This window comes from Ailuropoda melanoleuca, chromosome 9, assembly GCF_002007445.2.
Source record: "Ailuropoda melanoleuca isolate Jingjing chromosome 9, ASM200744v2, whole genome shotgun sequence".
Lineage (NCBI taxonomy): Eukaryota > Metazoa > Chordata > Mammalia > Carnivora > Ursidae > Ailuropoda > Ailuropoda melanoleuca.
Window position 1 is genome coordinate 27,368,687 of NC_048226.1, and position 23,719 is coordinate 27,392,405.

Below are 23,719 nucleotides of genomic sequence, written 5' to 3' on the forward strand. Positions count from 1 at the left end.
TTAGAAAGTTCTCCATCTCTCTTCCAGTTGCTGTAAGACTCTCCCAAGATTTCCTCAAGTACCTTTTACTTCAGCTGTCATTTCTTAATTACACAGAACTTCAGGGAGCTTCCCCAGTTGCACATTTACCACCCATCTCCCTATGCTTCTTCCCTGGGAGTGCCTGTACCTTTTACATTATGTCACCACTCTTTGTCTCTCCAGTTCAAGTGCTTCTGCTTGCTGAGCTTGGGATTGGGAGAGGGGGTTTCTCTCATGGTGATCTCTTGCAGGAAAGACAGTTTGCAACAGTGCAGTCTCCACAAGGATTTCCCCCTTGGAGCAGCCTCCTTTGTAAGGTGAACAAAATCACCCAGAACCCAGCTCTGTCTCTTTGTGTACTTTCTGCCAGGTTGTTGCTGCCTCTTAGAAGACTTCCAGGTGGTACCATGGCACTGGTTTGTAGAAAAGTGTACTCTGTTTACCTAGTCCAGATTTTAAGAGGAAATCTTACACTCAGCCATCCACATGCCTTGGAATGTGCTCAGATTCAACAGACGGTGCAATTTAAATTTATAAAATAATACTTGTGATAATAAAAGCCAGCACTACATGCCAGGCACTATTCTAAGTGTTTCACATGTATTAACTCATTTAGTTAGTTCAGGTATCATTCTTATCTTGTAGGTGGAGAAAGTGGGGACAAAGGGGTTAAGCAATTTCCCAGGTGACAAGGCTAATAAGTGGGAGCCAGGCTCTGACCCCAGGCAGTCTGGCTCCAGGATGCGCTGCCTCTCTCATTGTGGAAAAACACTTGAGATTTTTGAGATTCCTAAAGCTGGAGTATAAAATTACCCTGGCATGCTTAGGCATGCTGGAAAAGTGGAAAGAACTATGGATGAAAATTCAGAAAACCCGGGGTCCAATCGAGCTGCTTCTGTCATCTCTGTGTGACACAGAAAAGTCATTTTGTCACTCTGGACATAGTTATTCATCTCTAAAAAGGAGAGTAATTTTGCCTCAATCACAATTCTGTAATTGTAAGAATCTGTTCAACATATACTTTGTTCAAACCTAACTTTGAAGAAAGTGGTGTATCGAAGAAAGTTCTAAGAACTTCCATTTTTAGATGAGTTTAGGAGGACTTTGGTTTGACATCTGAGTGTAATAAATTCTTACCATTCAATTGTTTGTTTTCAAGGTACCATTTTGTGTGTCTTGTAAGAACTCACACTTAGACATGCTGACGGCAGGCTTCCAGACGGCAGAGCCCCAGTAGACACCAAGAAAACCCATGGCTCTGGTTGCAGCTTTCAACATGACCAGTCCACAGTAAGTAACCCGGGGTCTCCTCTCTGTGGGTGCCGAGTTGGTACCTCAGAACTGTGGGTGCAACCAAGAGCTCCTTCCTCAGCCCCATGAGCATGGAGGAGCTCCAGGCAATTTTGTCTTTGAGCCTGACATTGAAATGACATGTTAAAATCTGCCCTTTCTCTGAGTTGCCCCACTAACATCATCTCATATTTTGGTTTAAAAAAGCAGAGGAATTCTACAGTCCAAAACTGTTTCTATAGATCTTCCATAAGACAAGGCTCTTCTGATTCAGGCAACCGCAATACACACTTCCTTTAACAGGAGGCAACGGAAAATGGGGAAAACTTCAAAAGCAAACCTCAAGACAAGACTAGGACGTGCCGAAGGTGAATTAACAAAATTGCAAGGAAGTTTAGAAATCATGAGAGAGTTTCTAAAAGCAGGCTTTATGAAACCAAGGGCAGAACTCTTAAGGGAGAAGTGCTTCCGGTTCCCCAAACCGTAGATGCCACATAGACCACCACTTCATCTTACTAGACACCAGCAAAGTGGTCACTTATTTTGTGTTTTGCAACTCACTGGCAAACATACCAAAATGAGAACAGCATTCTTTCTATCCCACCACACTGCCCCAGCCTGCCTAGCTATGGGGCTGGCTGCTGCCGTCTGGAGCAGGAACCCATGATCTCTTGCCCACAGTAATACTGTGTACCAACCAACCGTGACACCTGAGTAGAATACAGTAATCAGTATTTACCCCTCCTAGCTGGGGTAGCCAGCTAGAAAGCTGCTAATCTGGGATCACTCTTAGATAATGGGGCTTGGCTTGCTGTCAACTGATCTCCCTGAAACTGACTCCACTGAGTGTGCCTCTCATCCTCCCTTAGGCTGGGCTGGTCACCTTCCAATGGCAGTACCGGAGGTACAAGAGAAATTGAAGCTTCTTTTCATGTCTCTGCCTGTGTCACATCTGCTAACATCCCCTTGACCAAAACAAATCATAAAACTGAGCCCAGAATCAGGGGTGGAGAATCATACTCTTTCTTCCTTCCGATGGGAGGAGCTCTGTAGGGTCCCATGGTAAGAGGAGAGGGTGAAGAATGGGGCCCTTAATACACGTTGTCTATCATAGTGTTCTTTATATCTGAGACCAGAGGCTCGTCTCAACACCCAGGCTATGAACTGTGGGACCTTCACTCCCACCAAGGGAGACCTTGTTTCCTCCTGCTGAGATGACCACATGACCAGAGATGGTGCTGGGCTGCTGTGACCACTGGCAGGGGGGAAACAGAGAGCAAGAAAGTCAGGAAGGCAGAAGTAGCCTGTCCCCTGCTGCTCAGAGCCACATCCTGTTAGTCTCAGAAATTCACTCCAGCCCTCTGAACATCCCATGGATCAGAAAGGTCTCTGTGTTCAATTAAGTCACCCATAGCTTCCATGAGTACCCCCAAAGAAAAGAGAACAAATTCAACCCAGCATCAACTTTTTTGGAAACACCTGGAGGAGCCAGGATTCCCCACTACACACCCACACTTTTATTTCAATTGTTGAGAAACACAGAAGCCTCACATCCTATGACTGTCTGTCTGAAGATCTTGAGTCATTTTGTAAATGTCACACAATGATGAGTACTATTATCTGTGCTTGACAGGTAGCAAAAAGCAAAGGTTTAAATAAGGCCTACCAAAGAGAATTGGGGCACTGGCAATTACTTGGTGAATCCAGGTAGTTTAGGCTGCCAACCTGTGGCGTCCAAATAAAAATCCCAGTTTTTCCTCAATTATCTGGATGATTCAAGCAGGAGAGCAGTGGGCAGATTCAGCTCAAACCTTCCCGTATAACTGCCACTGTGTGACTGGTTAGATTTCAGTGATGGTTGGAAAAGAAAAGTTGGAACTTAGAGCTCCCACCAAGGGTAGGGACTTGTCCCTGCAGAGCTCTTCCCCTATGCTCCATGTCTCTTCTCCATATCAGATGATAGGATGAGAATCAGTGGCCCTTAGGGAGCCTCCATTTCACCTCTTTTTGTTTCAGCTGAAGAAACTAAGGCTCCAGAGAAGCCCAAGGGAGGTCAGCATTGGAGTTGGCACCAGAGCCCAAGAACAGCTTCCAAGACTAACTGCCACCCCAGTATTAAAACTGGCCTCTTGTGTTCCCCCAAGTATTTAATTTCTACTCCTCTTCATTCACACCATTTTTCGTTCTGACCTTCATTGTTTGGCCAGAAGCATAAGACCTGGCCCCTCAGATTCTACAGTTTAAGAGAGGGTCAGGGATGTGTTGGTGAGACCAAAGATGGCACCCCAGGAAGTCAAAGCAAAGTGATCTAGCCCAGCATCTCCCCACAGGGTCTCTGTTGGTGTTTGGATAGGACACTTCTTCCTTGTCAGACATGCTGCAGGATGTTTAATACCCCACTTCCACTTATATCAGCAGTGACCTCCTGTGGTCATTGTAGCAGCCAGATTGCCGCATACCCGCTGGTAGGTTGGGGGTGATACTGCCTCCAGCTCAGAAGCCCTGGATTGCCAGAGTAGTTGTCAGGTATTCGCAGTGCCCTGCATACGTTCGCCAGTGACATAGGAGACCAGTAGCTCCACAGAAGTTTGATCAAATGGCCTCGGTTTCCTACTCTTAGCCTTAAAGGGGGCGATGTAGTATGCCCAGTTCAAGTAGGAAGGGAGTGGCAGCCAGGGACAGCTGGCCCCTGCTGTCCTCACTGTCCAAGGCCCACGTAGTCTCTCCAGGTCAGTTCCCCAACCACCAGCAGTACATACAGTTGTGAACAGAAACCTCTCTTCTCTATGTGGTACAGATGGTACAAACATTTTAAAGGGCCTTTACAGAGAAACCCAGGAGACCATTTAAAAGAGTATATTACTCTGGGGCGCCTGGCTGGCTCAGTCAGTTAAGCATTTGACTCTTGAGTTTTGGCTCAGGTCATGATCTCAGGGTCCCGAGATGGAGCCCTGAATTGGGCTCCTGCTCAGCAGGGAGTTGGCGTCCCCTCTCTCTCCCTCTGCCCCTCCCCCTGATCTCTCTCTCTCTCTCAAATAAATAAATAAATCTTAAAAAAAAAAAAAAGAATATATTACTCGAATATAAAGTCTAGGGACCAAAAATCCTAAAGGTCTAAGCCCAAGTTTTGCTGGTGGGCAGAATTTCCATCTGGGTCTTTAGCCCCCTTGATAAGGATCCTACCTCCCTAGCTCTTATATTCAGATCTGAGCAATTCCTCCTTCCCTTCTTCCACTGTTCCCCAACTGGTGGAGGAGACAGGGACTTTAGTCCAGTCCCTTGGGTGGCCAGTGGAGGCCAGTGGAGGATTGGCAACCTCAAGCTTCCCCCACTCGCCACCAGCACAGGATAGATTCTGATGCATTCTTCTTCCTTCCCTTGGGGAGTAGAAAAATTACTTTGATCTTGAGGGTTGATTGCCCTGTTGCCTTTCTCCCCAACTCAGGCCTGCCATAGAAGGAGGAATTTCTGAAGTTGAGATCATCTCCCAACAAGTAGACGAAGAAACCAAGAGCATTGCTCCTGTGCAGCTGGTGAACTTTGCCTATCGGGACCTGCCCCTGGCTGCGGTCGACCTCTCCACCGCGGGCTCGCAGCTCCTGTCAAATCTGGACGAAGATTACCAAAGAGAAGGGTAGGTGCCTGGACCATTGAGTAGCTAAGAAGGCTTTTGCATAATCCCCCGAGTTTCCATGGGTACCTTCCTGGTGGTACCGATCTTCCTAGTTCTTATGTTCCATAGATGAGAGAAATCATATCATAATTGTCTTTCTCTGCTTGACTTATTTCACTTAGCATTATCTCCTCCAGTGCCGTCCATGTTGCAGCAAATGTTGAGAAATTGTTCTTTCTGATAGCTGAGTAATATTCCATTATATATATGGACCACAACTTCTTTTTTTTTTTTAAAGATTTATTTATTCGACAGCGATAGAGACAGCCAGCGAGAGAGGGAAAACAAGAGACCAGAAGTTCACATCAGCCCCCCGAGCTCTTTTTCTCCTCAGACATTGCTTCCTTAGAAAAATATTTGGGGCACAGAAATATGTCACCGCTAGACAACCTCATATGTGACATTTGCCTGGAACCCGGAGAGTCATAACATTGTTAAGGGACGGAATTGCGCCTTAATGGCCCATTCAACCTCCTCTCTTTACACTTGGGAATCAGGAGACCCACAGGGTTTAGGGACTGGCCCAAGGTCACAGTCAGTAGAGGGTGGGCTTGGACTGCACTGCCCATTATCAGCCAGCTCTCACCAGGGAAGAGGCTGGGAAGAAAGCATTCTGCATGCAGTGACAGGCTGAGTGTGTGAAGGAATTTAGCAGCATTTAGCTGGGAACTTTGCAGATATTAGCTGTTCTCTTTTCAGCAAGGGCATGTAGGATATGCTAGTCCTTGATTCAGAGGAGTGGGCCCCTACCCACTCCTACTTAGCTTGTCAAGAAGATTGAATGCCTTTGTTACCCTGTTAATTTCTCATTAGCCTGGTCTGTCTTACAAACCTTCTGAAGGTGAACGGGTGTTAGAGCCGGATGGGGCAGGGGAGACACAGCAGTTCAATGCTCTCCTTTTATGTAGGGAAACCTGAAGGGCAGGAACGGGTCCTAGGGTCTCCCAGCAAGTCAGACTTTTCCCAGACCCACCCTGTTGCATTTAGAGAATTTTTAACATTGGCCAGGACCTTAGGAGCCACTCTGGGCCACTCTTCGTTCTCAGGTGTCTGTACATAGTTTGGAACACGCTGGCTGCTTTGAATATAAAAATGAAGGGTTGCTGAGTTATTTTAGAAGCAAATGAGAGGGCTTAGCTAAAGTTAAATTTGCCGAGCTTGGATTTTCTGTGTTTGTTTCCCGAAGGGGCTCTCCCACTTCCCAGGAGAAACTTCCTAACAATGGTGAAACCATACACCTTTTGCAAAAAATGCATCCTAGGGGCTTTCTCTGAAAATATAATTTTCTCTGGGTATTGTGCGTAGTAGAGGCAGGAGGACATTGGGGGGAAAGAACAGGCAAGCAGGTGAGAGATAGCAAAGGGACTCCTGGCATCCTGAGCACTGTCAGTGCCCGTCTGACGGGAGGGCTGGCTTCTGGGTCTCCAGATCCTCGAGGCCCTGAGCCAAGGATAGTTTCAAGCCCATGGGACCTGTGCTGTTGCACAGGCCCTACGTCTGGCTTAATGCTTTGCTGCTATGGCCTTGAAATTAATAGTTTTTGAAAAAGGAGCCATGCATTTTCACTGGACTCCCTAACTTGCAGTGCATCCTTCCCTGAGCACCTGGTCATCATGACACTGCAGTCTGGTAGTCAGAAGGGGTAGTGGGGCTGGTAAGTCCCAGTCTTCCCCAAGGACTCATTTCTCGCCCAGCCTGAGCCAATGTTAGGCCCTTTTCAGATTTGCAGTCAGAAGGTGGGGAGAGACACGGGAAAACCTCTAATGATTCTGGTTCAGGGCAATATGCACATGGGCAGCCTGCGAGCACACGGTACCTGCTGGGCCACTCCTTCCCTGCACCGGAGAGGGCAGATGGAGGCCTTTGGGATCAGTCCACTTGCTGCTGAATTAGAACCCTGCAAGGTTTCTTCTGATAAGGGAGAGCACAAACGAAGTGCCCGCAAGGCAGAGAGGCTCTTGATTTGATTTGAGTCTCCAGGTGTGCCCCGGAAAGCTGCTCCTGTTTGCTCAACAGGAAGCAGCCAGGGAAGGGGTTTGCCTGGCTGCTGGAGCTCTCAGTGAGGAGCTGCGCCGGCAGCCAGAGGGCTTCCTGGAGAAAGGAAGAGCAGGCACAGGGCAGCAGCCAGGGGAAGAGGAAGCGAAACAAGCACACTGCGGAGGGGACAGGCCTCTCTTCACAAGGCTTCCTGGCTCTTGCTGCGTTTCCTGGGGTTTTCCCAGAATTTCCAGCCTGGCCTTTTCTGAAATGCCGCGAAACAACGCTACTTACAGTTCAGGTCATCCTTCCAAAAGGTTTGACGTAAGTCTCTTCAAAAACACCTCTAAATACTGTTAAAAAACAAAATTCAGTTGAGTGAATTTGCAGATCTAATTGGCTTTATTCAGTGATTCATGAATAGGTGTCCTGCCATCTAGCAGATAGAAAGGAGTCTGAGGAGCTGTACAAAATAAAGACGTCTGTAGGCAGAAGGAGGCAGTGCAAGAAAGTTATTCCAGCAAAGAGTGGATTGTTCAGGCAAGGCCACCTTCCTTGCAGGATGGCGGAGTCTGTAGGGAAGATGACCTCACCGCTGCTGACTAGGTGATTCCAGATTGATTGCTTAAAGGTTACATTCCTGGGAGAGGCTGAAGCTACAACTACATTAGGTATTAAGTCTGGGTTTGCTGATGTGGGGCTTAGCATAGGTGACTCCATTCTGGGCATGGTATCTCTTTTTTTTTTTTAATTTTTTTTTATTATATTATGTTAGTCACCATACAGTACATCCCTGGTTTTTGATGTAAAGTTCGATGATTCATTACTTGTGTATAACTCCTAGTGCGCTATGCAATACGTGCCCTCCTTACTACCCATCACCAGCCTATCCTATTCCTCCACCCCCCTCCCCTCTGAAGCCCTCAGTTTGTTTCTCATAGTCCATAGTCTCTCATGCTTCGTTCCCCCTTCTGATTACCCCCCTTTCTTTATCCCTTTCTTCCCCTACCGATCTTCCTAGTTCTTATGTTCCATAGATGAGAGAAATCATATCATAATTGTCTTTCTCTGCTTGACTTATTTCACTTAGCATTTATCTCCTCCAGTGCCGTCCATGTTGCAGCAAATGTTGAGAAATTGTTCTTTCTGATAGCTGAGTAATATTCCATTATATATATGGACCACAACTTCTTTTTTTTTTTTAAGATTTATTTATTCGACAGCTCCTTCCATGANTCCTAGTTCTTATGTTCCATAGATGAGAGAAATCATATGATAATTGTCTTTCTCTGCTTGACTTATTTCACTTAGCATTATCTCCTCCAGTGCCGTCCATTGCAGCAAATGTTGAGAAATTGTTCTTTCTGATAGCTGAGTAATATTCCATTATATATATGGACCACAACTTCTTTTTTTTTTTTAAGATTTATTTATTCGACAGCTCCTTCCATGATTTGGCTATTGTGGACAATGCAGCTATGAACATTGGGGTGCATATGGCCCTTCTCTTTACTACGTCTGTATCTTTGGGGTAAACACCCAGTAGTGCAATGGCTGGGTCATAGGGTAGTTCAATTTTTAACTTTTTAAGGGACCTCCACACTGTTTTCCAGAGTGGCTGTACCAACTTGCATTCCCACCAACAATGTAAGAGGGATCCCCTTTCTCCACATCCTCTCCAGTAATTGATGTTTCCTGCCTTGTCGATTTTTGCCATCCTAACTGGCGTAAGGTGGTATCTTAGTGTGGTTTTGATTTGAATTTCCCTGATGGCTAATGATTTTGAACATTTTTTCATGTGTCTTAGCCATTTGTATGTCATCATTGGAAAAGTGTCTGTTCATATCTTCTGCCCATTTCATGATTTATTTGTTTCTCACATATTGAGTTTGAGAAGTTCTTTGTAGATCCTGGATACCAGTCTTTTATCTGTAGCATCACTCGCAAATTTATTCTCCCATTCTGTGGGCTGCCTCTTAGTTTTTTTTGATGGTATCTCTTTTTTAAAACTGCCAAAGGAAGTGTTATATAGAGACATGAACATTGTCTGTAGGAAATGAAGAGACCTCAGGAACGCCAGCAAGAAGATGCCTAGTGACTCAGCTGCCCCGCCATTCACTTGTTTTGAACTCAGTGATGTTTCAGTGCTTTTATATTACCCAGAATCTGAAAATGTTAGAGCTGGAAAGACCTTAGAAAACATCTATGCTAAATGTTCTAGTATTCCAGAGTCCAGAGAGTGCAAGGATCTTGCCCATGGTCACACAGTAGCGGAGTCTGAAACGGAGCCTCATCTCCTGGCTCCTGATCCAGACTAGCCCTACTGGGCTTCTGTTTGTCACCTGTCCCTTTACAATATCACAGCAGTGACTGTGGTTCACATGTTTTGCACAGGTGACACCATGCAGAGTTATACTGTCAGATACCTTTAACTGGCTGGGGTGCTTTTGAGTCCATTTTCCCTTTTGCCCATGAAAGCCCTGTGAAGAAAAAGCAGTCACCGTGATGTGGGGAAGCCCCTAGGCATGGGGAAGAGCCCCGTCTCCATCAAGCTCCTTGCCTTTCCCAAGAGCCCTTAGTCCTTCTTAGGTGCCTGCCTAGCAGAGCCCAGACTACAGATCTGCACTGTGTGCTCTCTACGCTTCTACACCCAGGCTGCTGAGGGTTCAGGGGCGAAAAGCTGCCATATCTTTGGATTGGCACCTTTGTCAGCTCGGGCTAACAAAAGACTGGGTGCCTTAAACATCAGAAACATTATTTTGTCACAGTTCTGGGAGATGGAAGTCCATGATTAAGGTGCCAGCAGGGTTGGTGGCCGGCAAGGACTCTTTGGGTTATAGATGGCCACCTTCTTGCTCTGTCCTCACCTGGCCTTTACTCACATGTGGATAGAGGGAGAATGTGAGCTCTGGTCTCTTCCTCTTCTTATAGGGCCACTGTTCCCACCTGAGGGCCCCACCCTGACCTCATGTAAACCTAATCACCTCTCAGAGGCCCCACCTTCAAATACCATCACCCAAGGGATTAAGGCTTCAATATAAAATCAGGCAGGGGGGCGAGGGGGACACAGACATTTGGTCCATAATAGCACCTCCCCAGACTCATTGTCTCTACTCTCAACTTGCTTCTTGGTTCTGCCTGACAGTGTCCCTCTGTGGTCCTGGCTGGCGGTCACTTCTGGTCCCAGGTGATCATCTCAGATTGTTTCTATTTTCCTCATGTCCCCCATTCTCTTCAGCAGATGACCTCCTCTGCTGAGAAAGTAGAAACTGTTCCAGTGGGCCTGCACCCCACCCCACAGCCCACCCGTCCTTCTAGGGCCCTCCTCCTCTCTGAGCTGTGATCCCCTTCCCCTCCCACTTTCTGAATGTGGTTCCATCATTACGTCCTCACCCTGATGCACCACGCACTTCAGTCTCACATTCTCCCTTGACTCCATATTCTTTGTAGCTGCCACCCTCTCTCTCCTCTTCCTAGCCAAACTTCTTGAAAGCCTCATCTGCACCTGCCATGTCCCCTCCCCGCCCCCGTCATTCCTCAACCTAATGCAGTCCAGCAGGAGCCCCATCTGCATGGTGGAAACTGTTCTGTGTTGCTGGGACACCTATGTTATCCTCTGGCCAGCATTCAAAACTAGCAGCCACGCCTCCTTCTCGCACACAGCCTCCCTGTGTCTGCTGCCGCACCACACTCTCCTGATTTTCTTCCTGCCCTTCTGGCTCTTCTGTCTAAGCCTTTAAAAAGTGTTCTTTCTCTGCCAAGTCCCTCAGTGTTGGGGCTCTTCATTTTCTGTCCGTGGTCGTTTTCTCTCTACTAATTTTACACATGGGATACTTTCATCCAGTCCCATAACTTAATATTTTTCAACTTGTACTTTGAAAGCCATGTCTCTAGTGCAGATCTCTCTCTCGAACTACTGGCTCATATCCAACCACTTCCTGGACATCTTCACCCGGATCCCAAACACACCTCAGAATCCTAACAAGTATCCATGGAATAGTCTGGTCTTCTCCTGAGTTGGCTGCATATTTGACAGGAGAGTTCTTGTCTCCATACGAGTCATTGCTAAAAACAGCTTTTTCAATAACAGCACCCAAGTCCAGCCTGAGGAACCATATCGTGCCGCTCCAGAACGTCTGGCCATCTCAAACCCAAACCTCAAACTGAACTGTCTTCTCCCAAAATGTATTTTCTATAGTGGACCTATACCTAGCTGCCTGGCCTCCCGACCCATAACCTCCAGAATGAGTCACATGTGCATTTTGGCTCTTTTTTTTTTAATGATTTCATTTATTTATTTGACAGAGAGAGACAGTCAGCGAGAGAGGGAACATAAGCAGGGGGAGTGGGAGAGGGAGAAGCAGGCTTCCAGCAGAGGAGCCCAATATGAGTCTCGATCCCAGGACTCCGGGATCACGCCCTGAGCCAAAGGCAGATGCTTAACAACTGAGCCACCCAGGCGCCCCAGTTTTGGCTCATTTAGAATGACTCCGAGCCCCCTTGCCTCCTCGACAGAAGCCACTGGTTTCTAAGACACCAAAGCTCCGTGAAGCTCGTCCGNAGCGAGAGAGGGAACATAAGCAGGGGGAGTGGGAGAGGGAGAAGCAGGCTTCCAGCAGAGGAGCCCAATATGAGTCTCGATCCCAGGACTCCGGGATCACGCCCTGAGCCAAAGGCAGATGCTTAACAACTGAGCCACCCAGGCGCCCCAGTTTTGGCTCATTTAGAATGACTCCGAGCCCCCTTGCCTCCTCGACAGAAGCCACTGGTTTCTAAGACACCAAAGCTCCGTGAAGCTCGTCAGTCAGGTGTGGTCACTACTGGAATTTCTGTCCTTCCTCCCTGCTCTGGCTCCTTCTAATCCATGTCCACTGCCCATGAACCTACTGCTACCCACAATGCCCATTGTGGAAGTTTTTGTGGTCAGTTCAGGGGCTTCAAAAAGCCCAAGGCCACAGGGTACCCATGCAGTGTGGGCTCCCTGCCAGGTGGGGAAGAACAGCCTCCCCCACCCCGCCCCAGACCGGACTGCACAGTGAACCCGGAAGTGGTTCTGCTTACGGCCACAACTCTGGTCCTGTTCACTGCTGACCTTCACCCCTCTACCAGCAGCTGTCCAATCCAATCCACGCCCCTGTAGTCATCATCCTTTCTCTCCCTGCCTCTTCCCCCTGACCAGGTGCCTCTTCCTTCAACAGTGAGACAGCACAAACCTGCAAATATGTCCACAGATGTGAACACAGGAGACGGGAAGAGGGGGAACAGAGAAGGTCTGAGCATGTCTCAGCCCCAGCTGAGCTGGTCACAGTGCCATACTACACCAGTAACCTGAGACCAGGCCAGTTCCTTTGCTTACCCCTCATGTTCTTCCATCTCCCGGTCCTGTAAATTCCTGCTGCCTTCATACCTCTTCATTATACTGCCCTTCTCACAAAGGATTGGTGACTCTCAGCAGGCTACTTTGAACTGCATACAACAGAAAACCCATCTCAAATTCAAATAACGCGGACTTTGACTAGCCCGTGTAACATGGAGCACAGAGTTAGGCAGCGTCAATAAGGACCAGATTCCTTCCATCTCTCTGTTCTGCCGCCAAAAGTGTTGGCTTCATTCTCACACTAACATTTCCTTCAGTTTGTGAGAGAGCTGCCTGCTTCCTCATTCATGTTTGGTGAGAATGACTGCCCATTATTCTCTTTTAAAGAGGAAGAGAGAACTTTCCCAGAAAATTTAACCTGCTCTCTCTTCATGTCTCATTGGCTAGAAGTGGGTCACAAGGGATATCATTTCCCAAAACACATTGCTATTACCCAATGGGGCAGGAGTGGGATGGATATTGGAGAATCACCCATAATGCACCACAGCCTTCAAGAGCGACAAGTCTCTATTCATAGCCTTTGATCCAGAATTAGATCTTTTATTCAGCTTTTCTTGTCATCGTTTGGGAAAGATCTAGGAACATGTCTGCCTTCTTAGACTGTTTCTTCAATAACCTGGTCAACTTGATTCTCTCACTCCAATGCAGTTTGACTTGTGTTTATCATCCTGGTAGACAATGCTTTGTGTTTCCTTGTAACCTAAGCCCCTTCTGCCTGGTTCTCATTCTTTGCCATTGGACATCACCCCATTCAATGGTAGGGAAGTGAGGCACAGAACTGCTTCTCAGTGAATGAACTGTCCACTTTTAGAAGAGGGAAACTAGGTTTGCAGGAGACTAACTCATGGCTGAGACTGGAAGTTCTACCTTCTCCGAACCATCTGCATTGCACTGAAGGCCTGGTTGGATTGCAGAGTCTGGGCTAGATAAGAGGCCCCAAAAGAGGAAATTCAGAGAAGCCCAGGGTCTCCACCCCAGGGTGATGATGGTGATAGAATGTGTTGAGGGAGGCAGGATAAGGCAAGAGTCATTCACCCCGCTTTTACAGAGGAGACTCTGGCCACAGAGAGAAACAGTACTCCCCATATTTTTGGTGGAAAGAGGATACAAAGAGGGTCATGAGATGTTGTGGGATAGTCTTTGTCAAAAATATAAAAGTAAAGTGAGAAATGAAAGACATTCAGCTTTTTTGCAATTATTTATATTTTAGGGTTCTAAAAGGTTGAACCTGAGAGTTCAGGGCTGGACCCCCAGAAAACAGAAGCTTGGAGGAAGGATGGATAGACAGAAAGGGATGTTATTACTTAAAGATGACGCCAATGGCACATTTCTGTCAAAACTTCACAGTCAGAGAAAGAAGACATAATAGGAGCACACAAATGGCTTTTTAGATGTCAGGCTGGGAAAAAAAAAAAAAAGAGGTCCAATATAGCAGCATCTTTAAATAAGGACTAAACTAATTTTATTTTATTTTATTTTTTTAAAGATTTTATTTATTTACTTGACAGAGACAGCCAGCAAGAGAGGGAACACAGGCAGGGGGAGTGGGAGAGGAAGAAGCAGGCTCCCAGAGAAGGAGCCTAATGCGGGGATCGATCCCAGAAGGCTGGGATCACGCCCTGAGCCGAAGGCAGACGCTTAATGACTGTGCCACCCAGGAGCCCCTAAACTAATTTTAGATATACCAGCAAACAAAGGCTGGAGGCAAAGAAGGGGAAGGGGAGGAACATACTAAACCAAAGCCCAAAATACTGTCCTTTCTCCCTATACTGTCTAGCTCAAGGACCACCTCCTCCAGGAAGTCTTCTGTGCCCTCACCCCACCCAGGGCAGGGCCTCACTTCCATGTACCCCTAGCCTTTGTCTCTCTTGACACTGGGATCTACTCATCTGCTCACCAGTCTGCTTCCTGTACTGGTCCATGTGCTTCCCTTAGGGCAAGGATCAGATCTTTGAGACTGGAACAGAGAGGTTATTGATGGAAAGAAGGAACGAGTTGGATGAATGAGTGAGTGAGTGAATNCCTTTATCTCAGCATGAGTGACACTGGGATCTACTCATCTGCTCACCAGTCTGCTTCCTGTACTGGTCCATGTGCTCCCCTTAGGGCAAGGATCAGATCCTTTGAGACTGGAACAGAGAGGTTATTGATGGAAAGAAGGAACGAGTTGGATGAATGAGTGAGTGAGTGAATGGATGGGACTGTGTTAAGGATGAAGAGAAGGGGAAGCCAGTTCTGTTTGGGGGAGAATTAGGGGCTGGTCCCCAGACCTCTTTGGGGTCAAGGATGAGCCACAAGGAGTGACCAGGTTTCTCATGCCCCAGAATGCAAGGCTGTGGTCTGAGCATCCCTGCTAATTTCACACCCCTCCACAAATTCATCCTAGAAGAAATAAATCAGATTTGCTTCAGAATATGCCAACTTCACCTAGAAGAAGGAAAAGCCTGGGGCACCTGGGTGGCTCAGTCGGTTAAGCATCTGCCTTAGGCTCAGGTCTCGATCCTGGGGTGCTGGGATTGAGTCCAACATCGGGCTCCTTGCTCTATGAGGAGTCTGCTTCTTCCTCGCCCTCTGTCCTTCCCCCGACTCGTGCTGTCTCTCTCAAGAAAATAAAATCTTTAAAAAAAAAAGGAAGAAAGAAAAGAGGAAGGAGGAAAAGCCTTTTGGGCACAGGGTTAAAAGGCAGGTGCATCCCTGCCATGACCTTGCAAGTGCATCTAAAAGTTCTGTATCTTCACTTGACTGGCACAGTCTTTTGGATTTTTCCCCCAAGGAGAAACAAGTTCAAAAGGAGCTTCAGAATTCCATTTTCTTGATGTCAGTAAGATTTGTCTACAATAAAATGCCACTCCTTCCTGTGGTTTACCAGCCAGACCCCAAGCAGTCCCTGTGAACTGGGACTGTATTTTCAATAGGCTAAGGCTTTCAGGAGGCTTCTTGATACCCCCAACAGGCAATAAAGATTTAATTAAGGTAAAAAAAAAAGTCCTGGTAAGCACAGGTTAACTTCTTCTCTGTAGTCCAAGAATCTCAAAGATTTTTCTTTGATCAAGAAGGCAATAAATTCACCTATTTATTCTTTCTCAGCAAAATAAACCGCCCTTCCACCGTGACCCGCAGGTGCAGGGTGTACGGCCATAGGCTACCACTAGGTGGCGGCAGAGCGCCTCTGACCACATTGTGGGGCATGTGAGTGTTGCCTGAAATGGCCGAGGAAAATGTAAACCCAAGGACAAGTCCCCAGTTGCAAGTGGGCTGAATTTATGGTGTTTGGGGGTCCTCAGTCACCTGTGGAGGCACCTGGAATCCACACTTGGGCCAAATAGGAGAAGGGGGAGCGTGGCTGCCTCGGGATTGGCCAGACCAGAGCTCAGAACCAGAGGGCAGGACAGAGAAGTAGAAAACAGGAGGTTAGGAAGCTGGCCTAATCCACGAATCCCCACTGCAAAGCGTGGCAAAGGAGATTTTCAGGCTTGTGGCCAATTCTGCAAATCGAGGACTCCTGAAGTGGGAGGGAGCATTAGAGTCACTGTCTAACAGCACCCCACTCCCTAAAAAGTCAGGTGTGACCCTTCAGATGTGTGTGGACAATGCCCTGGGTCCCCCCCTTGCCAGGTAGGAGCAGCTAGTCTGTAGTATGTGTGTGCCTTCGTGTCCCCAGAGCGGGGTTTTGTGACTCACCAAGGTAGGTGACAGCTCCCAGCTCTTAGCTCCCAGCCTGGAGTCGTACCGTCACACCATGCTGTCTTTCCCAGAGTTGGCATTTCCTAGGATGCAAGAAACCTGAGATTCTGGGACAAGCAAATGTCAGACTCCCTGACCCCTGCTGTACGCAGCCCTCCTCCTGCTCTCTTCCCCAAGGCAGTGGGGCTAACCTTTAGCTCTGATGGCAGAACTGAAGCTGCCGGTATGGAAGCCAATTTCTTTAGTTCCCCAAACGGCTGGGAGGGTCACCTCTCACCTCCAGCCTGAGACTTCCTGTTACGTGACGTGCACTTCTGTGCTCGTATTTCTGGGTCTGAGTGCACTGCTGTGGCTTGCCTCCTGGAATTGGATGCAGGAACAAAGAGGATGCCTGACGGCACTTTTCCCATTGTTCTGGTTCTTCCTGGGAGAGAAAGGACCCCCACCAACCCTTTCAGATATTTAGCAAAAGGGTGTCCCTGTGGGCGTTGGGTTGATGTTTCTCACGAGTGGATATTTGTCTCTTTGGTGAAGTCCTATGCATGTGAGCTCATTTCCCTCTCCTATTTTTTCTCCCTTTATTTGTTTTGCTTTTCAGAGTGGCCTAGGACTAGGAGCTCATGGCTTAGTCAGAATTCATTTACAAGGCTTCAGGCTCTGTGAGGTTTAGGGGGCACATAATAACTTGCCTGGAATGGAATGAATGTTGAGACTTCCCTTGTTTAGATAACTAATCCCTTTTCTAATGCGACATACCTAAGTCATCATGGTAGTAGATACATATAGTAGACATGAAGTAAGCAGTATGTTATGAGCTTTACATATGTTATTTTCAATATTTTAGAACAACAACCCTGCAAAGGTAGATAATACTCCTATTTTGGAGATCAGGAAATTAAGACTCAAAGATTACACTCAGAGTTCAGTCAGTTGTGGGACTGTGACTTGGAGACTCCAGTTGCCACCCAAACCCAACTGATGGAAAAGTCTGGCTTTCCCCCACCATTTGTTAACAGAGAATAAAATTGAAGGAACTGTCTTCTAAAGCAACTAGATGAGTTAACATTTGTAAAGTGCTCAGAGAATTCCTGTTTCATAGTAAATGCCATATAAGTGTTTGTTAAATCAATAAAAATAAAGCCTAGGTCAATGCCAGAAGTTGGATTAAAGTCTGCCTCATGGCTTTCTCTGATAATGTTTTAATCATCTGGAACAAATGCAGTAAAGAAAAGTCAAGTGGTGCCATGGGCTGTTCTGTTGACCCTTGACACCACCAACAAGTCTGCAGGATCCAGGCCACAGGTGTTAAGCATCACAGAATTGGAGCCCTTGGGGCTAGGAGGGGGTCTCAGATTGCCCAGTCCTGGAGTTTGAACCTGGAGCCCAGGTGTCCTTCGATGATCCCTCAGTGAGATTCAGAAGGTCCATGCACCCCTTAGAATGTGATGCCCAGTGTTGTGGTTTTCTGCATTTTTCAGGCACAGGGCCACAGTTTTCGTCCCATTAGAGAGCTCTGCAACCCTTCCTTTCTTAGGGCACTTAATCGATGAAAATCACAATGTAGGACTGACCAGGGCCATCTGGTCTGGCTGCCTACAGGGAAATAAGCTTTTCTGTCCTCTGCTGCCTCCTCCCAGGATGCCATGACTCTCCACTGCCTGTGAACACCTTTTCGGACAACTTGAAAGTCCCCACATTACCCAGACTCTCGCCACCGCCCCCCTTCCCCTATCATGCGTCTTCCCAGCCATGCCAGCCTGGCAGCCACAATGGCCCGATTGCTCAGTGGATTGCCGGGGCGGGAGAGGCCACAGGAGCAAACAGCATCTGCTATGCTGGCATTGCGTGCTTTTGCTTCACCTTTCAGAAAGGGGCTGTTTCAGTGCCAGGCTTGGGAATGCTTCCTGCTGGAGCAGTGACCTGGAGCTGCCTGCTTCCGGGCCACTCCCGCGGCCTTACCTCACACGCAAGATTCATGGGAAATTCACCAAAGTTTCTGAATTTTTAGAAGTTATTCTTTCAAATGTTTATCAAGACCTAAGAATATAAAGCAGAAGCAGTAAAGGTACCCAGAACCCCCACTCCCACCCCAGGATTTCTCTGAGGCCTCGGGAACTATTAGAACCTTGCAGTGGAACATCTGCCTACCTGCCAGGAGATGCCATCTGGCTGTTGGTATTTACAGACTTTGGCAGCCCAAGTAGGCCTCCTGGAGCGGGCCCCTTGCTGTCGCTGTAGCAAGCTATGAAATTGATAGACGCCTGCCCTCTGGTGGCAATTCCAGGGATAACACCATCCTGAGAAACAGGTCCAGGGCCTTGACTGGGCTGGATGCTGAAGTATCTTCTCTAATTAACAAGTCAATGCTGATTTCCCTTCTGGCCGATTAAGCTCCTTGAGTCATTATTTAACCATGCAGGGATATTTTGAAATTCTATTTTTCTGCTAAAACACAGTCTCTCAGGAATGTCTGAATCATTTGAATTTCACAGGAATTTTATTAGCAGCTTGGGATTTCTAAACAGTCCCTCAGCCAGAAAGTCTGCGCTTCAGCCCAGCCTGTCCTGGAGCCTTGGGGTTCATGGTGCTGCTCTTCCAGGAGCTAGAAGCCAAGAGCCTACTTGGATTCTGACTTCAGCTTCGTATCTCTGGCTAAGGAAGCCCTCGACACCCCCACAGAAGCACACACTCAGTCTCAGTGAGCATCCCTGAGTCCCCCTCCCCCCAGCAGGCCTCCCTGCCTCACCACTCCCCCATGGGCTGGGCCTGACCTGCTTGTCTTCACTGTATCGTAGCTCTTGCTCCCAGCCACCCTTTGCCGTGCTCCATTCGTCTCCTGAAATACATGCCACCTCTCGCAAAGCAGTTTTCCCCCAACTCACTTGCCATCTCACCAAAATCAGACTCTTATTCAGTGGGCACAGAGCAGGCCCACGATTCTGCATTTCTAACCAGATCCCAAGTGATGCTAACACTTCTGGTCCATGGAGACCACTTGGTGTCAAGGACCTAGGACAGTGGTTCTCAATCTCAGCCACACACTGGAATCACCTTTGAAGATCAAAAAATACTGAGGCCTGGGTCCTACTCTAGAGGTTGTGGTTGAAATGGTCTGGTGTGTGGCCTGGGCACTGGAACTCTTAAAAGCTTTCTTGGTGATCATAGGATGCAGCCCNACACCCCCACAGAAGCACACACTCAGTCTCAGTGAGCATCCCTGAGTCCCCCTCCCCCCAGCAGGCCTCCCTGCCTCACCACTCCCCCATGGGCTGGGCCTGACCTGCTTGTCTTCACTGTATCGTAGCTCTTGCTCCCAGCCGCCCTTTGCCGTGCTCCATTCGTCTCCTGAAATACATGCCACCTCTTGCAAAGCAGTTTTCCCCCAACTCACTTGCCATCTCACTGATCAGACTCTTATTCAGTGGGCACAGAGCAGGCCCACGATTCTGCATTTCTAACCAGATCCCAAGTGATGCTAACACTTCTGGTCCATGGAGACCACTTGGTGTCAAGGACCTAGGACAGTGGTTCTCAATCTCAGCCACACACTGGAATCACCTTTGAAGATCAAAAAATACTGAGGCCTGGGTCCTACTCTAGAGGTTGTGGTTGAAATGGTCTGGTGTGTGGCCTGGGCACTGGAACTCTTAAAAGCTTTCTTGGTGATCATAGGATGCAGCCCGTGTGGAGAACCACTAACCACAATGCAGGCTGCAGTTTTCTAGCCCCAGGGCAACCGCTCCTCTTCAGACGTTCAGTCCACCCCTCCGTATGTTGCCCTGGGGTCCTGGGGTCAACATCTACCACGATGCAAATAGAGCCTCTTGACCTTGTGCAGAATGGGGGCTGCCTGAGGTCACTCCCCGGTGGGCATGGTTGAGGGCTGGTAGTTGAAAGCAAAGCTGGGGCAGGCATGAGGGGCAGTGGAGCTGGCGTGGATGGCACAGGACCAGCGCAGTGGGGCACAGGCTCCATTTACCGCTGCCTTGGGGTTCTTTGGGAACTGTGCCTCTTGTGCCCAGGGCTGTAGAAATGCTGCAGCAGCTGACTTCGGTGGGGTTTGGCAAACTGCATTCGGCCCTGAAGGGGAAAGCCCTATCTCCTCCCAGCCCAGCTCCTGGCTCCTGTTCTTCTCGTGTTTATTGTGTCAGAGGCTCTTTGGGCCCGAGCAGAATTTTACCATGAATAGTCGCTATGTAGTGTACGCTCCCCCACGTCCACAGATAGGCCAGGCCACACTCCCTCCAACTCTTTCTCAAATGTCGCTTTCTCAGTGCGGCCTACCCTGACCACCTTATTTAAAAGGTCACCCTGGATGCCCCATTCCCCCCCAATACCTACCACCTGTATTCCGCCACACAATCTACAAATGTGTGATGTTTGTTGTTTGACTCCTTCACCTACTCAGATGTAAACTGCCCAAGGATTGCTGCCTCATTATGGTGCCTCCCAAGCACCTGCTGGGTTCCTGGCATTCCTGTGATTTCCAGACCTTCCCCTGCCTGGTTTCCAAATCCTGCCACGTGCCCGGTCCCCTCCCTGGCTGCTCACCAAGGCCGAGGAGCACTGCGGCATCAGGGCCAGGCCATTGCCCACCACGGGAAACTCCAGACATGAGTCCCCACTCTCAGCCACCCCACTTTGCACCTNTACCTACAGCTTCCCAGTAATCAACACCTGGTTTGCTAGGAAGTTTTTATAGCCAAACAAAATAAAAACCAGCATTTCAGCATTTTAAGTAGCAATATAAAATGACTGAAAGAGTGAGAGGTAGAGAGAGAGAGAAAGCACATACAGAAGGAGAGGGAGAGAGAAAAGCAGGCTTCCCACTGAACAGGGAGCCTGACGTGGGGCTCGATTCCAGGACTCGGAGATCATGAACTGAGCTGAAGGCAGAGGCTCAACCGACTGAGCCCCCCTGATGCCCCTCATCCTCTTCTTTCTTTGGGACCTTGTTGTTGAGGTTAGAAGGAACATACTTTGAGGGGCGCATGGTTCTCCTGAGGTGCACAAGGCACAGAGGCAAACGACCGCCTCAGCTCCTTGCACCGAATGTGTAGGTGGTCCTCCTGCTGGCTGCTCAGGGTGACAGCGGCCCAGGCACACGGCCTTCTCAGCTCCGCTTTTTAGTTATGATTGCAGAACGTGCTTGCCTCACATTTCAGATGACAATGAAACGACCTCAGTTTTCGGGGCCATAGATAATCGGACTGGTTTTCCGAGAGGATGTGGAATTGGAGCGGAGGCTCGTTTGGGATCTGGCAAGCACAGTGCTTGCGGTGATGCGTGATCTGGGAGAAGTTGACAGGAGGGCAGGAGGACAAGTGCTGAGGCAGCTGCAGGCTGGCACGAGAGTGGTGTGAAAGGTGTGAAGGATTAAAACAGGGCCACTGGGAAGTTGGGACAGGAATATCACACTGTGGGAAAACGAGAAGGGGGAGTTGGGGAGCCGTGCAGATGGGTCAGAAGTCAGCTGAGTAACAGAGGCCAGAGAGGTCTTACAATTCAAAGCGTTTTTCATATGCAAAAATAACATGACTGGTAGCACCAGTGGGCAGCAGCCTCTAGGCTTCTCTGGGCCTCTGGGCCTCTGGGCCTCTGTGCCTCTGAGCCTCTGAGCTATGAGGTGGAGGCTTCAGCACCCATGTCCTTCCTTGCTGGCATTTCCTTCACTGGCTCTGGCTTCTCACCTGTAACTCAGGTTCTCACACATCCCTCTGATGAAATCACAGCCACCCTCCCCAGACCTCTCCACACCCTTCTGCTCTGAACATAGAACACCCAGTTTCAGTTGACTTTCAGATAAACAATGAATACTTTTTTAGTATGACTATATCCTGTGCAGTGTTTGGGATGTACTTATACTAGAAAATTGTTCATTTTGCGCAGCTGGTGGCCCCTTGGTTACCTGAGATATAACTGGATGTTCTGTATTTTCTCTGGCAGCCCTCCTGAGCTCCGTGTGATATCAGTTTGGGGTCTTTGTACCACTTTCCAACAGCTGGGGTCTCCTTCAAGCTTTCCCTAGAGGGATCATGAGTAAGAAACTTGGCCTCAAAGCACTCTCAGTATTCCTTTGCAGAGAAGGGAGCATCTCAGAATTCCCTCTTCCAGTGACACCTTGGGATCCTCAAGGTGGGGGTGGGGGCTGACCCCCTTCAGCAGATGCTCCCCCTGGATGGAGAGGAGGGTGACAGCCAAGTGTTTGGGCCATCAAATAACAACAACATCAACATGGTGCTTTATAGGTCAGATACATTCCCTCATTTAAATTTCAATAACCTAGGAGTTAAGGAGTTTTACAAATGGGTGACTGAGGCCCGGAATGCAAAGATACCTTCACACATAGTCCTGGGTGTCTGAAGGTGGAGCCAGAAGTGAGAGTTCCCTGCCTAGTGCTCTCTGCTCCTTCAGGATGCCTAATTCTTCCTCAGCAAGGCAGTGAGGTTTGGCCTCAGCACTCCCATCCCCTTAGAGACACCCCTCTTTCCCAGGATCTTGTGTTCCTGAAGGGAGTACTTCAAATGCCCTGAGGGACCTACCTGCGCTGAGGTTCTGCCCCTCCCTTCCCACTTCCAGTCCTACTCAGGGAAAATTCCACCCTTGGTGGCTTCATCTCCACCTGTCAGGGTTTCCCAAAAGATTATCCATGAAGCCCTAGTCCCACCAAATGCTCGGTGACAAGGCGTTGCCGTGGTCCAACGAGTTTGGAAAGCACTGATACTGTGATCCCTTTTGAGCATGACAATGCATAATAACATATCAAAGGCACTGAAATGTCCTGCCTATTAAAATATCCATTTGACTTTGACTCCAATTTGGGTTGACATGTCCCACCATAGAAATTATCGAGTAGCAACCAATAACATTCTGTGGAACTAGGATTCCATACACCCCACTTTGAGAAATAGAGGCTTAGTTCACATCTTTGTGTGTATAGCTGAAAAACCCTGAAAATTCATTGATTAATTTATTGAGCATTTATTAGAGGTGAGCTGAGGGCTGCTTAAATGCAGAGCCCATGCTAGACTCTGAGACCTCACACAGACATCCATAACTGCTCATTTTCGTGCAGTTCTTACACCGAGCCAGGCTGTCCGCTGACCTCCGTGATCTCCTCCAGGGATTACAAGGAGTCTGTGAGCTGTGGGTTTCACACCCGTTATAAAGACGAGGAGACCAAAGCTCAGACTGCTGCTGTGAGTCGCCCGGGTCAACCTGTGCACCTAGCTCCATCTTCTCAGGAGTTGGTTTGGCTCTTTGTGATTCTTCCCAGTGGCCTCTTGCATAAGGTTGCATTTTGCTGGGAAACGTAGAGGCCGGGTGGGTCTGAGACCAGGGCTGTGGCTGGAATCTCACCCCCGTCCCGCCTCCTCTCCTGCTTTTGTCCCCACAGGTCTACCTGGCTGAAGCCGTGCTGTGGGAAGAGAGCAGCCGTGTGGCAGGTATTTTTGCTCAGTGCAAGTCTCAACAGTTTCCTGGTAGCCTGTGTAATATTGGTGGTGATTCTCCTGACTCTGGAACTTCTAATAGATATAAAGCTTCTCCAGTGTGAGTAGCAAGAGAGATACATATGCAAATACATATGATGTCAATATTCAATGTGCATCCATCAGGGGTCCCCAACCAGCAGTGCAATCTGCCCCGAAGCCCAGTGCCACTGTCACGCCCCTGGCCCCATGGCTCATGGGGATTAC

The 23,719-nt window shown here is 48.4% G+C and overlaps 1 protein-coding gene across 1 annotated transcript in view; it reads left to right on the forward strand.

Annotated features, from left to right (window-relative positions):
* Positions 1 to 23,719, forward strand: part of TMEM266 (transmembrane protein 266) — a 119,049-nt gene that overhangs the window by 46,939 nt on the left and 48,391 nt on the right. The window contains exons 2-4 of the mRNA XM_034668911.1: positions 1,181 to 1,311; positions 4,757 to 4,945; positions 23,419 to 23,573. Coding sequence (XP_034524802.1) covers positions 1,274 to 1,311; positions 4,757 to 4,945; positions 23,419 to 23,573 — 382 coding nt within the window. The 5' untranslated portion in view covers positions 1,181 to 1,273. The remainder of the gene's footprint in view (positions 1 to 1,180; positions 1,312 to 4,756; positions 4,946 to 23,418; positions 23,574 to 23,719) is intronic.